Consider the following 14,215-nt stretch of genomic DNA (forward strand, 5'->3'; position numbering starts at 1 on the left):
GATTGTCATTTGAACGCTTCTACTGTAGTAATAGGTTTTTACGCCTTTTGGCGCTTCTACTGTATTTGCCCCCCGGGTAGACAGCGAGTTGTGGTGTTTTGCCACGGGTTCCTCCCTTTCGTCAATTTCTGCTCGGTCCTTTGGAGGTGCTAATGCCACACCCCGTCCGTAAAGTTCTCTTTCAGAAATTTCCCTGGGTCACTCAGGACGCACGGATTCCACATATTTGTCGACATGGAGCTATGACATTAAAATAGACATTATCACACTTAATATTTTTTTGGAAAAAGGAATATATACACCACTGTTCTGGACTTACCACTCCAATCCGTGGAAGACTCGACACGGGGTGATGATGGGTTTAGAATTGGAGGTGGTTATACCACAGTTCTGTGACGTCTGTATATTGCTCGCTAGCGCAAACGAACATCGCTTTTCAGGAGGCTCCTGCACGTTCCCTCTTGTTTCAACACGTGTTTGCCGATCGCCGGACTGATGCAGCCTTGAAACCGGTGATCCGGCAAACGCCGAATTACACAACTCGCTTTTCGCCAGATCGCACTGCATATTTTCTATATTATTAGTTATTGGTCATGAAAAATGTATATACGTGCCGTATTTTCATTCAGTTGTAAGTAGTATATAATTTACTGTATATATATTTGACACTGAAATCAAGAATAGCTAGATTTTTTTTCATGCACATGGTTCCGATCGCCAAACCGGTACAGCCTTTGGAGCAGTTTTCCAGACCGGTCCGGGACTACCGGATGTTGGCAGCCGGATAATCGATGATATCCTGTAAGTTGAAATTTTTTCGCACCGTACGTAGGCAACCGTGCCGAATCGGTTCACCGTGTTCTGCAGCGCAAGGCCGCTAACCACCGCGCCACCACTCCCCGTATAACAAAAACCCTCGAGGCACTCGGCAAAAACACGGCCGTTTGCGTGTGCGTGTTGCTTTACAAGGAAGCATGTAACAAGGCGACGTTTTGGGGCGAATGCCCTTCACAGCACACAGGAGGTGGACGGCACCGGACACGGGAGACGCACAACATCGTCATCGACGGCGTTTGTTTTATTGTTCACAACGGAGATGGCCTTGTCTGGTTTGTCAAGCGGACAAAATACTAAAAAAGAATTTACGTTGAGAACAGCAGCCGAGGGAGTCGGGGTTCTCTGCGCGTGGCTGTATCGTCGCACACGACGGCGGTGGCAAGACGTGGCTCAGGAGCTCGATGTCGAGTTTTGTTGCTGCTGGCCACGATGGGAGGGCTTCAGCAGAGAGGGCGCTCGTGTCGAGTTTTGTTGCTGCTGGCCACGACGGGAGGGCTTCAGCAGAGAGGGCGCTCGTGCCGAGTCGCCGTTCCTCCGTTAAAGGAGTGCAGGCCACCGCGGTGTTACTCTACACGCGTGAGTTGCTTGGCCACGAATCTTACGACTGTGGCTGCCAATTCAATACGTATATTATGTATCTCTATGTGTCTCTACGGGTTTACTGTATGGTCCATGGTTTGGAATGCATGGCCACAACCACACGATTGCGTCAATGAGGTTGTACCGTCGCCATCTCTTCGGCATCAACTCACAGCGTGGTTTGGTACCGGCCCCCTGCACGCTTCATCGTTTCCACTCATCGACAAATCACCGGTTTTGAACGATTCCATTCAGGCACCGTGGCTTACATTCCCCGCCGCATCCAATGCGGATCGGCAAACCCGGGGATTATACAATGTTGGCAGCCGGCACCCTTAGCCATAGTTCCCACCTCCAGGATATCTCCACCCCTCCCTCCCACTCCCTCTCTCTCCAGTGTAGCAGGCAGCGATGAGCATCAATGTTCACCGAGCTGGCCTGGGAGTAATCATTACCAGCGTAAGGCACTACCACGAGAGTGCAAAATGTAACTGAAACACCTTATCCACGTCAATCTTATATTGTCATACCTTATATTACTACGATCTCTACAATGCTGGTTTCTATGAATATAGGCTACAATAGCCTGCTATGGATGGGCATACTTTGTACTCTAGTGGTAGTGCCTTATGCCAACAATTAAAAAGCCAATATCACCATGAACAGGTTGCTGTGAATGTGAGGTAAGAGGACAAAACTAGGAATGCAAAACAACTCCTGGAACGGCATTCCCAAATATTCCAGTCAAATTGGAATCTCTGGGAATGACGATGCCCCAACTGGAGATGTGGGGGGTGGTGTGGGGGTAAGGGGTGGGGGGTGGGGAGGAGGGAGGGGAGGGGCTACCCCCCCTCCCTCCCCCCCTCCTCCTCCTCATCCTCCTCCGTCTACTTCTTCTTGGCCGCGGCAACTTTGCCCTTGGCCTTGACCTTGGGGGGGTCCTGGTGGCCCACAAAGAAGTCGTTGCAGTTGATGGCCAGGCCCGCGATCATGATGACAAACTCCTGGAAGTCCAACTGCTGGTCGCCGTTCGTGTCCAGGTCCTTCATGGTCTTGTCCAGGGAATCGGTCTTCTGGGCTCCCTGAGGGCACTGCACACACCGCGGATTGTGGGGGGGGGGGGGGGGGGGGGAAGAGGGGGGGTGAATGGTGGGTTCGTGCGTGTAGGTGTGCGTGAGTGTGTGCGTGTGCATGAGTGTGCGTGTGTGCATGAGTGTGTGCGTGCGAGTGCGTGTGAGTGCATGCGTGCGAGTGTAGATGGTTATCAGAGTTTGATTTCCGCTCACGACCAACACCAGTGGCGATTATCAGAACCGGTCCTGGGCCTTCTCTAGGTCGACTCAGCATCAAATGAGTATAAACATTGCCACTAGGGAGACAAAGACGGCCGGGCGTGGTGTTGGCCACCTACACCCTCATGTGCCATACCGGCCTTCATATGTGCTCGCTAACAGCACTTGACCCAACATGGAAGGTGGAGGGGAGTAGAGTGAGATGAGAGGGGAGAGGCAGGAGAGTGCGTGTAGGGGAGTAGAGTGAGATGAGAGGTAGGAGAGTGCGTGGAGCAGAGTAGAGTGAGATGAAAGGGGAGAGGCAGGAGAGTGCATGGAGGGGAGTAGAGTGAGATGAGAGGGGAGAGACAGGAGAGTGCGTGGAGGAGAGTAGAGTGAGATGAGGGGAGAGGCAGGAAAGTGCGTGGAGGGGAGTAGAGTGAGATGAGAGGGGAGAGGCAGGAGAGTGCATGGAGGGGAGTAGAGTGAGATGAGAGGGGAGAGGTCGGAGAGTGCGTGGAGGGGAGTAGAGTGAGATGAGAGGGGAGAGGTGAGAGAGTGCGTGGAGGGGAGTAGAGTGAGATGAGAGGGGAGAGGTCGGAGAGTGCGTGGAGGGGAGTAGAGCGAGATGAGAGGGGAGAGGTCGGAGAGTGTGTGGAGGGGAGTAGAGTGAGATGAGAGGGGAGAGGTGGGAGAGTGCGTGGAGGGGAGTAGAGCGAGATGAGAGGGAGGCTGTAGCCACAGATGAAGTCATCGTTGGCGAAAATCTGTGACCCGTGGACAACGACCCGGCCCCCCTCGCGTTGCCATCCCCCCTCTCCCCATCCCCCACCGTGCCCCCCCCCCTCTGCCCCCAGGAGGCCCTACCAGTGTGGGGAGCTCGGCGGTGATGAGCTTCTTGAGCTCGGCCTTGCTCAGGGTGTACTTGTCGTTGTCCTCGCGCGCGTACGAGTGGAACAGCTTGATCAGCTGCTCCATGGCACACTCCAGTTTCGACATGGCTGCTACGACTGAGGAGGGGGGGTGTGACAGGGAGCGGGGGGGGGGGGCATGGAAATTGCATCTCAAATTGCGCTGCAGAAACCGCAGTCAACCACGACAGCCAGAAACAAGGTTCCACTGATAAACTACCCGTGCTCTGTGGGGCCGTCCATAAATGACGTCACGAACCTGGGGGGGGGGGGGGGGGTCAGACATTTGTGACGATGTGTGATGAGAAATGTGACGTCACATCAAAATGCGCAACTTTAAATAAATATAGACAACACGTTCTACTTAATTAAATATACTTTTTAATAAATGTGTTCTCCTACAACATCAGAGTGCACTACAATGACAATAGTTTAAAGCGATTTGAAGCATTTTTTGTGGGGGGGGGGGGGGGGGCAGAGCTTTGTTATGTCATATTTGAGGGGGGGGGGGTCTGACTTTTGTGACGCGTGACGTCATTTATGGATGGTCCCTGTGGTCCTTTGTTGGGATGTTCCACCAATAACGGAACTTGCGAGTTGTGTTCACGTGAGAGAGCGAAGGTGCAGCCCCTGCAATTGCCGGTGTCGCGCTACTGCTGGCGGATGGGCGTGCACGAGAGGAAGCTCTCGACAGCCCCCATTGGGAGGCGACCTTGGCCTACTCTCAGGCCGCCACGGTAGCTAGGAGATGTTAACTCCCTCGCCTCGTGTACAGGAGGTCGTGGGTTCGATCCCGACCCTGACGCCTGCTACTGTATATTTGGAGTTTGCCTGTCTCTCTGCCTGTGGGTCACGTGGATTGTCCTCCGGGTTTTCCCTCCAGATTTAAAATCCACACGCGTTTAGAGTGTTTGGGACGCGATAAGCTACTCAGTTGAGCTTACAGCTCAGTGGGCCTAACCTAGTAAACATAATTTTTTTGTAAATTTGTAGTTGACTCTTTATGCACGCTGGCCATACGTCCCAACACGCAGGACACGTGGCACTGCCCCTCTCTCTCCAAATCGCGCTACGGGAAATTCTCTTGATCGTCGACTGCGAATCTGGACGGCGCGTCAGCGCGCCATGAACGCCTCCCGCGCGGTATTCGCCGGGGCGGCCGCTCGGATCGCAACCGCGAACCCCCTACAACGAAGCGGCCGCTCCCGCTCGGCCGTGGCCACCAGTTTTTGTCGTTTCCTTTATTTTTTGGGAGGGGTCGGAAAGCCTGCGTCGGCCACGCACGCGCACAGCGAGTGACACACCCACTACAAAAAAGACAAAGATCCCTCCCCCCCTGTGTAGCCTACACAGGATGTTGGGGCAAGTGCTGTTAGCGAGCGCCTTTGAAGGTCGGAACGGCACGCGAGATGGGCAACCGGCCAGAACCTCGCCCGGCCGCCTCCGTCTCCCCAGCGCTGATGTTCACACAAAACAACACCGCTTCAGCTGTTGATTTAAGGCTGAGTCGACGTAGCGGAGACACAGGACCAGTTTATAGTTCCTGCACCACAGCTCCTGTCACCCTGCACCACAGCTCCTGTCACCCTGCACCACAGCTCCTGTCACCCTGCACCACAGCTCCTGTCACCCTGCACCACAGCTCCTGTCAGCCTGCACCACAGCTCCTGTCAGCCTGCACCACAGCTCCTGTCACCCTGCACTACAGCTCCTGTCCCCCTGCACTACAGCTCCTGTCACCCTGCACTACAGCTCCTGTCACCCTGCACCACAGTTCCTGTCACCCTGCACCACAGCCCCTGTCACCCTGCACCACAGCTCCTGTCACCCTGCACCACAGCTCCTGTCACCCTGCACCACAGCTCCTGTCACCCTGCACCACAGCTCCTGTCACCCTGCACCACAGCCCCTGTCACCCTGCACCACAGCTCCTGTCACCCTGCACTACAGCTCCTGCCACTACTGCAGCTGCTGTCACCCTGCACCACAGCTCCTGTCACCCTGCACAACAGCTCCTGTCACCCTGCACCACAGCTCCTGCCACTACTGCAGCTGCTGTCACCCTGCACCACAGCTCCTGTCACCCTGCACCACAGCTCCTGTCACCCTGCACCACAGCTCCTGTCACCCTGCACCACAGCTCCTGTCACCCTGCACCACAGCTCCTGTCACCCTGCACCACAGCTCCTGTCACCCTGCACCACAGCTCCTGTCACCCTGCACCACAGCTCCTGTCACCCTGCACCACAGCTCCTGTCACCCTGCACCACAGCTCCTGTCACCCTGCACCACAGCTCCTGTCACCCTGCACTACAGCTCCTGTCACCCTGCACCACAGCTCCTGCCACTACTGCAGCTGCTGTCACCCTGCACCACAGCTCCTGTCACCCTGCACTACAGCTCCTGTCACCCTGCACCACAGCTCCTGTCACCCTGCACCACAGCTCCTGTCACCCTGCACCACAGCTCCTGTCACCCTGCACCACAGCTCCTGCCACTACTGCAGCTGCTGTCACCCTGCACCACAGCTGCTGTCACCCTGCACTACAGCTCCTGCCACTACTTCAACGCACTCCGACTTCTGACGGACACTCTTCAAGGCCCCACCTCTTGCTTGGCTCTGCGACTCCCAAGCGTCACGCGGTCATTTAATAATCCGTTACATTGTTACGCGTTACGAGTGGCAGCAGGCATTGTTTGTGATCATCAATTCATCCATTCTGCCATCATCATATCCATCATACTAAAAAGTAAATTCTCCATCATTATTGCCATTATCGCCATCTCCATCATCATCTCCATCTCCACCATCATCATCTCCACTGTCACCATCAAACTGTCCACCACCACCCCCACCACCGTCGTCACCATCGTTGCGCCGCTCCCATGAGGCCAGCCAGACCTCAGGGTGTGGCCCGGGGAGGGAAGGGGCGGGGTGAGAGGGGAGGGAGATCCCCCCCACCACCCCCCACCACCCCCCCACCACCCCCGGGTCTACACAGCGCGTGGCGGTGGGAGGGGACATGGCTGGGACACGCCTACCGGGGGGCGTGTCCTGCGCGTCGTGACGTCACGACGCGCGGTGTTGCTGCTATTGTGGACGTGCAACCCTGGCAGACGAGAGGGACCGCACGGGAAAAATCAGCCCCGTAGCGACACACACACAGAGACACACGCACAGAGACACACGCACAGAGAGACACAGAGAGACACACACAGAGACACACGCACAGAGACACACAGAGACACACGCACAGAGACACACAGAGAGACACACACGCACAGACACAGAGAGACACACGCACAGAGACACAGAGACACACACAGAGATGCAGAGACACACAGAGAGACACACACACAGAGACGCACGCACAGAGACAGAGAGACACGCACACAGAGACACACAGAGAGAGAGAGACACACGCACAGAGACACACACACACAGAGACACACAGAGAGACACACACACAGAGACGCACGCACAGAGACACAGAGAGACACGCACACAGAGACACACAGAGAGAGAGAGACACACGCACAGAGACACACACACACAGAGACACACACAGAGACACACACAGATTGCATAGGAGATGCTCAGAGACTCATTGGAGGTGCGTTAAAGAAAAGGAGCCGTGCGAGTGTGGCGATGCAACACAAACTATGGACCTCACGGTAAACCCACGGGGAGGTCTGCGCGCCTTCGTGTGTACGTTGAACTTCTTTCGCACCGTACGTAGCCGACCGTGCTAATCGGAGGCGCGGGACGGGTCAGCAAACTAAACGCAGAAAGCGGTTCAACGAAGGAGGAGGAACAGCGGGCACGATGCGCGAACTCTCCCTGCTGAAGCCCTCTCGCCAGGACCTCGATGTTTGACATCGAGCACCCGAACATGCCCTCAAGAGGGCAAGACGAGAATGCTGTAGGCGTAACGTGGACTACAACAACGAGCAGTTCAACTCGCCGTGCATGCGGCTCTACATTCCCACAGCAGTCACGCGCACTCCGTGTCAGATGCACGTGCACAGGCCAGGCGCCTCTCTGCATACCAGAACGCAGGAAAGTGGCACTTTCACCAAACACACGGTGTGTGTGGGTGTGTGCGTGGCCTTAAAAACGGGGATAATAAATAATAGGCGACGTTTCGGGCAACGGACCTTCTTGTTCCATTGGAGGGCCATTGTCCCGAATCGTCGCCCTTTATGGATCAGCCATCGGTGTTATTGACACGGAACGATTTGAGCGGTTTGCTCGTCCTCGATGTTGTCGTCGTCTGTGCTTGTGCGCCACCGCTCAACGCAGCAGCAGCAGCAAGCAGTCGACACAGCGTGGCGACGGTACATCGATCCGGGAATCCATCGGAGACGTGGAGGCGAATCGTCACACCCTTGGCAAGAGGCCTGGAATTCGTGTGGCGGCGGCGGCGACTCATCGATCTTCAAGCCAAGATATCAAACTCGCATTGTGCACGAACGCCACCCCCAGAACACCAACAACACGAAAAACCCTAAAACGCGATTACCCGAAGCCAGTGGTCCTTAACCTTGACTGCAGCCTTGCACCCCTCGGTTTCTCAAGCGTTAACAAATGTAATAATATTAAGACATAGGTACGATGAAACAAAGTATAACGTGTTATCTTCTTGGTTCTTTCGGTAAAGTCACGTAGAAGGGAAGTAATAAAATAATAAAAATGTTTTATTTTTATTATTTTATTACTTCCCTTCTACGTGACTTTACCGAAAGAACCAAGAAGATGAATCCCTGCAGTCACGAAAGCTTTAAATCGAAATATAACGTGTTACTTACGGTGCCCGCGATTAATGATTTAGCTTCGAAAATAAATCAGGCCACGTCTCGCACCCCCAGAAAGGGGCATCTCGCACCCCCAGCGGGTGTAGCGTGCACCCCAGGTTTAGTATAACGATTGCCAAGCCCCAGCCAGTCTCCCCCCCCCCCCCCCACTGCTTACCCCCATCACCACGACTGAACTACTAATACCCTTAGCTCCTTAACACCAGAAACAGAATATTTATACTGGAGGAATCCGATGAGCTATAAAGCAATTTTATCACGGATGTCCAGTAGTACTCACCCGAATGCTATGACACCAGCCATTCACCTAACGCGAGTACTCACTCTAACCTCAAACTTACACAACCCTAAACACGAACCCCTAACCTCTGGTGCTAAGCCAGACACGAACTCCCGAACTACTGCCCTCGTGACTGGCCCCAGCCCTACCCCACTATCCTTAACCCACTAACCCACCAACCCTAATTTACTATCCCCAATCCACCATCCCAAACACTAACCCACTATCCTTAACCCCAACTCATTGGCCCTAACCCGCCAATACAAACCCACTAACCCACCATCCTTCACCCACTAACCCACCATCCCTAATTTACTATCCCTCAATCCACCATCCCAAACACTAACCCACCATCCTTAACCCAAACTCATTGGCCCTAACCCGCCAATACAAACCCACTAACCCACCATCCATAATTTACTGTCCCAAATCCACCATCCCAAACACTAACCCACTTTCCCGAATCTTAACTCACTATCCTTAACCCACTATCACGCACCCTATCTCACGAGCCCTATCCCACTCATCCACTAGCCACAACCCACTAACCCGAATCCACTAGCCCTCACGTCTCTGTCGATTACTCTAAGACAGCGGTGCAAGAATTGGTGGACTAGTTCATCTCACAGAGGCCAATTTGGTGGGTGGGAGAGAGTTTATTTATTTACTTCGTAAATGGAAAGCGATATCTTCTGCTGAATAATGGACTCGAGTAACGCGCGCGGGGGGGGGGGTTGAGACTTGGCCGGGCGTGTCAATAGCGCAGTGCGGATCCTTGGCGGCACTCACCGTGGGAGACGGAGCGAGGATCGGAGGAGCAAGATCAGGGAAGAGGTACGAGCCGCGTTTCGTCCAAAAAAACTACACCGTCTCACTCGCTCTCTACAAGGGAGGAGTCCTCGCTTTTATAGTGCGAGAGGGGCACGGTGAGAGAGAGAGAGAGATGGGGGAGAGAGCGTGGCGAGATGGGGAGGGTTTTGTGGGGGGTGAGCAGCGCAGATGGGAGAGCGAAAGGGAGAGCGACAGTGGGGAGAGATGGGAGAGAGAGAGAGAGCGAGAGCCAGACTCGCACTCACGCCGAGAGAATTAAAACTTGGAGCGCTCGCCCACATTCCGATCTGCCACGCCTCGCCCGAGCCACCCACCCACACCCACCCACCACCATCGTCAGTGCTCGCGGTCAGGGCGGTTCCAGCATTCTCCAGACAGGAACCAAAGGCAAAGGTCCCCCGTATAGCCTCGTGACAGACTGTTGGGGCAAGTGCTGTTAGCGAGTGGCAACCTATGAAGGCCTGCACGGAGCACACACGAGGTATGGGGGGGGGGGCTGGTCAGCAACACGATGCCGGGCCGCCTTTGTCTCCTCTTAGTGGCGATGTTTGCACACCGCGCGAGGTATTCATTTGAGGCTGAGTCAACCTAGGGGAGTAACCCACGACGCAAGCTTGTGAGCATAGCACCAAGACGTCAAACGACCCAGCAACAAACCGCACAGTCAACAGTTGTACAGCACTGCAATAGCGTACGGGTGATGAACACGTGTGATGAACACGCGTGAGTGAGTGTGTGGGTGTGTGGGTGGCTGAGTGAGTGGGTGGGTGGATGGGTGAGTGTGTGGGTGGGTGAGTGTGTGGGTGGGTAAGTGAGTGGGTGGGTGGATGGGTGAGTGTGTGGGTGGGTGAGTGTGTGGGTGTGTGGGTTGGTGAGTGAGTGGGTGGGTGAGTGGATGAGTGAGTGGGTGGAGTGAGTGGGTGAGTGAGTTGGTGGGTGGAGTGAGTGGGTGAGTGAGTGAGTGGGTGAGTGGGTGAGTGTGTGGGTGGGTGAGTGGGTGGGTGTGTGGGTGGGTGAGTGAGCGGGTGGGTGAGTGGGTGGAGTGAGTGGGTGAGTGAGTGAGTGTGTGGGTGGGTGAGTGTGTGGGTGAGTGGGTGGGTGGGTGGGTGAGTGGGTGGGTGGGTGAGTGTGTGGGTGGGTGGAGTGAGTGGGTGAGTGAGTTAGTGGGTGGATGGGTGAGTGTGTGGGTGGGTGAGTGGGTGAGTGGGTGGGTGGGTGAGTGTGTGGGTGGGTGAGCGGGTGAGTGGCAGAGGAGCAATGGCGTAGTGGCTGGTGTCGTAGCGCACGGCGCTACGAACCTGGCCACCCGAGTTCGATTCCCGCTCAGGCCCAACCAACACCTTTGATGGTTATCTAAACTGGTCATGGGCCTCCCCTAGGTCGACTCAGCCTCAAATCTGGACGCACGGTGGTGAGATTTTAACTACCTCGCCTGGTATACGGGACGTGGGTCGCGGGGACTTTTCTCTGGATCCCCCGGGTTTTCCCTCCACATTTTGAGTATTTGGCTGCTGTGCATTTCTACATGATAAGCCACTTGGTTGAGCCATCATTTGTGGGTAGGTCGCTTCGGAAAAAGAACCATATGGCTTAGTGGGCCTTTCCTGGTAAAAACAAAAAAGTTTAGTCTTTAGTTGAATGAGCACCTGGGGCAGTGTGTAAACATCGCCACTAGGGAGACAAAGGCGGTCGGGCGTGGTGTTAGCCACCCTACCCCCTCATGCACCGTGCCGGCTTTCATAGGTGCTCGCTAACAGCACGTACCCCAACAGTCTGTTCAGGCGACACGGGGAATCTTTGTTTTTGTTGTTTTGGGGTAGTGGGTGAATGAGTGAATAACTGAGTGGGTGCGCGACTTGAGTGAATGGACGGGTAATGGCTGGGTGAGTGGGTGGATTAGTGACTAAGTGTGTGAGTGAGTGACTGAGTGAGTGGTGAGTGGTGTGTGTGTGTGTTCTTGTGGTCTTGGTGGTTGAATGCAGTCTGGTAGACCGGGTCCTCAACACTTACACAGTACAGTAGATGTAACAGGACAGACATACCAAGTGTATTTTCTCAACAAACTATGCGAATTTATTATTTTGTGTGATGTGTAACTGTACATTTTTTTGCGTCTAACCAGGACCCACATTTCATAAAAGAGTGGGGCCTTGCCTGTGAACTTCTGCCAGTTTACCAAACATACCCAGACTTATACACGGACATAGGGGCCGCCCATAAATGACGTCACGCGATTTTGGACGATTTTTGAGCCCCCCCCCCCCTCGTCACACGGCGTCACAAAAAGTCAGAATCTCCCCTCAAATATCGCGTTACAAAGCTCTGCCCCCCCGCAAAAAAAAAACACGCTTCAAATCGCTTTAAGCTATTGTCGTTGTAGTGCATATTTAATGTGCCGCTGCACTCTCATATGTTGGAGAAAACATTTATTAAAAAGTCTATTTAATTAAGTAGAACGTGTTGTCTATATTTATTTAAAGTTGCGCATTTTGATGTGACGTCACATCCCCCCCCCCCTCGTCACACATCGTCACAAATGTCTGACACCCCCCCCCCCCCTAGGTGCGCGACGTCATTTATGGACGGCCCCATACAGAGAAATAACCCACATAGCTTTTAATAGACTGTTGGGGCAAGAGCTGCTAGCAAGCACCTATGAAGGCTAACGCGCACACGAGGAGGGTGGGTGGCCAACACCACGTCCGGCCGCCTTTGTCTCCCCAATGGCGATGTTTATACATCACACCGGGTACTCATTTGAGGCTGAGTCGACAAAGATCCACCGTATAGCCTCGTAACAGGCTGTCGGGGCAAGTGCTGTCTATGCAGGTCACAGATCACCTCGCACGGTGCACGAGGGCGTGGTGGTGTCCACACCTTGCCCAGACGCCTTTGTCTCTCTCTCTCTCGAGTGCCAGCACCAGATGGCGCGCTAACCTCTGCGCTGCCACTCCCCACGTGCAGATAGTACACACAACTGTGGCGGTAACGTCGCCACGAAGCCTCCTGTGCCAGGCTAGGTGCACTGTGAGGCCACGTGAAGTGTGGGAACCTCGCTGCAGGCAGGTGCCATGGGTTGGCCGACTGAGATGGCTACTGTCAGTTGCTACTCACTGTTCCGTTTTAGCCGTCCGGCGCTTCGCTCGTTGTTGTGAGCGTCGCTCCTTTGCCCTCATTTTTTGTTGGAGGGCGACTGCCTCCGACTACCCAGTCGCGTCTTTCACGAGCATCCTCCACAGCGGGCGATCTTGACACCGCTGGTACCAGTCATCGGCAATTCCACTCAGCTCCATATCCTTCTGTATACCCCACGGAGCCATCTATTCTCTCGCCCGTGCCGCGCCCGTTTCGACCTCCTCTGTCTCCGACCAAACAGGAGCCGCTTGGATAGGCGTTGGCTGGGCATACCGGCTACGTGACCCAGCGAACGCAGCCTCGCCTGCCGGAGGAGCCTCATCGGTGATGGGGACCGTGTCCAGATCTGTCAAGGATCTGCGAGCACCTCACACATTCCAGTTTGCTTAAAGTCTGGAAAGATAGTGGGCAGGCCAGCCGAAATGTTTGCAGCCAGTGCAGGCGTGCCTTTTAAAGGGTCCACGTTTCGTAAGGAGACATCATTCAGGGTTATGACTGTGGTCGATGCCACACCGTCAAACCGGAGCGAGCCACGAGTAAACCGCCCACGCACAGGAACTCCCCCTCGTTGCACGGAGGCTCAACGTAAGCGAAACTCTGGACCGGTTTCAACACTCGGCGCCTCGTCAGCAGCAGAGGCAGGCTCGCTTTGAAGCAATGCGGGCGATCTGCCAGATGTTTGCAGGCAAGCGCCCCTTCGCATCCCTCCAATGTCGATCCCTAGTCCGCATGTACGTTGAACTTCTTTCGCACCGTACGTTGCCAACTGTGCTGATCGGAGGTTCCCGGGGTGGAGGGAATGCCACGCAAACGTCCGTGCTTTATATATACAACTCCAGAGCGCATTCGGGCCAAGGGGCCGTCTATAAATGACGTCACGCGAATTTGCACGATTTTTGACCCCCCCCCCCTTCGTCACACGGCGTCACAAAAAGTCAGACCCCCTTCAAATATGATGTCACAAAGCTCTGCCCCCCCCAAAAAAAATTGAACATGCTTCAAATCGCTTTAAACTATTGTCATTGTAGTGCGTATTTAATGTGGCGCTGCACTCTGATGTTGTAGGAGAAAACTTTATTTTTAAGTCTATTTAATTAAGTAGAACGTGTTGTCTATATTTATTTAAAGTTGCGCATTTTTATGTGACGTCACATTTTTCAACCTCCCCCCTCGTCACACATCGTCACAAATGTCTGACCCCCTCCCCCCCCCCAGGTGCGTGACGTCATTTATGGACGGCCCCCAAGGCGGTCACGTTTGTTTTTGTTCATTTGCCCCGGTTGCTCATGCCCAGTCACGCCACACTACTGGCGTCGTGTGTGCTGTCACCCTGCACGGACTGTGCCGTGCGTGTGTTGAACTTCTTTCGCGTCGTACGTAGCCAAACGCCCTAATGGGAGGCGCGGGGGAAGGACAATGAAACGAGTTTTTTTCTTCAACCTGTCCGATTTGAAAGTGCCGGGCTCCAGTGGCTTCCCAATATCGGAAGGAAGAGCGCCGAGACAACCACACAGCCACTCCACCACAGGCACAAACACACAAAGATAAAGATAGCG

The 14,215-nt window shown here is 54.5% G+C and overlaps 1 protein-coding gene across 2 annotated transcripts in view; it reads right to left on the reverse strand.

The window, feature by feature from the left end:
• Positions 1-1,060: 1,060 nt before the first annotated feature.
• LOC133343686 (protein S100-A1-like) overlaps positions 1,061-14,215 on the reverse strand; it is a 22,246-nt gene continuing 9,091 nt past the window's right edge. Inside the window, exons 1-3 of one of the 2 annotated variants that reach the window (XM_061553420.1) lie at positions 9,483-9,675; positions 3,555-3,697; positions 1,061-2,507 (exon numbers count right to left, since the gene is read on the reverse strand). In XM_061553420.1, the coding sequence (XP_061409404.1) occupies positions 2,304-2,507; positions 3,555-3,686 (336 nt within the window). In that variant the 5' untranslated portion in view covers positions 3,687-3,697; positions 9,483-9,675 and the 3' untranslated portion in view covers positions 1,061-2,303. Of the gene's footprint in view, positions 2,508-3,554; positions 3,698-9,482; positions 9,676-14,215 lie in introns of those variants that run through there. The other variant, XM_061553421.1, reaches the window with a different exon arrangement.

The sequence above is a fragment of the Lethenteron reissneri genome, chromosome 18 (genome assembly GCF_015708825.2).
Source record: "Lethenteron reissneri isolate LAM-NWPU_2019-01 chromosome 18, ASM1570882v1, whole genome shotgun sequence".
In the NCBI taxonomy this organism is placed as follows: Eukaryota; Metazoa; Chordata; class Hyperoartia; order Petromyzontiformes; family Petromyzontidae; genus Lethenteron; species Lethenteron reissneri.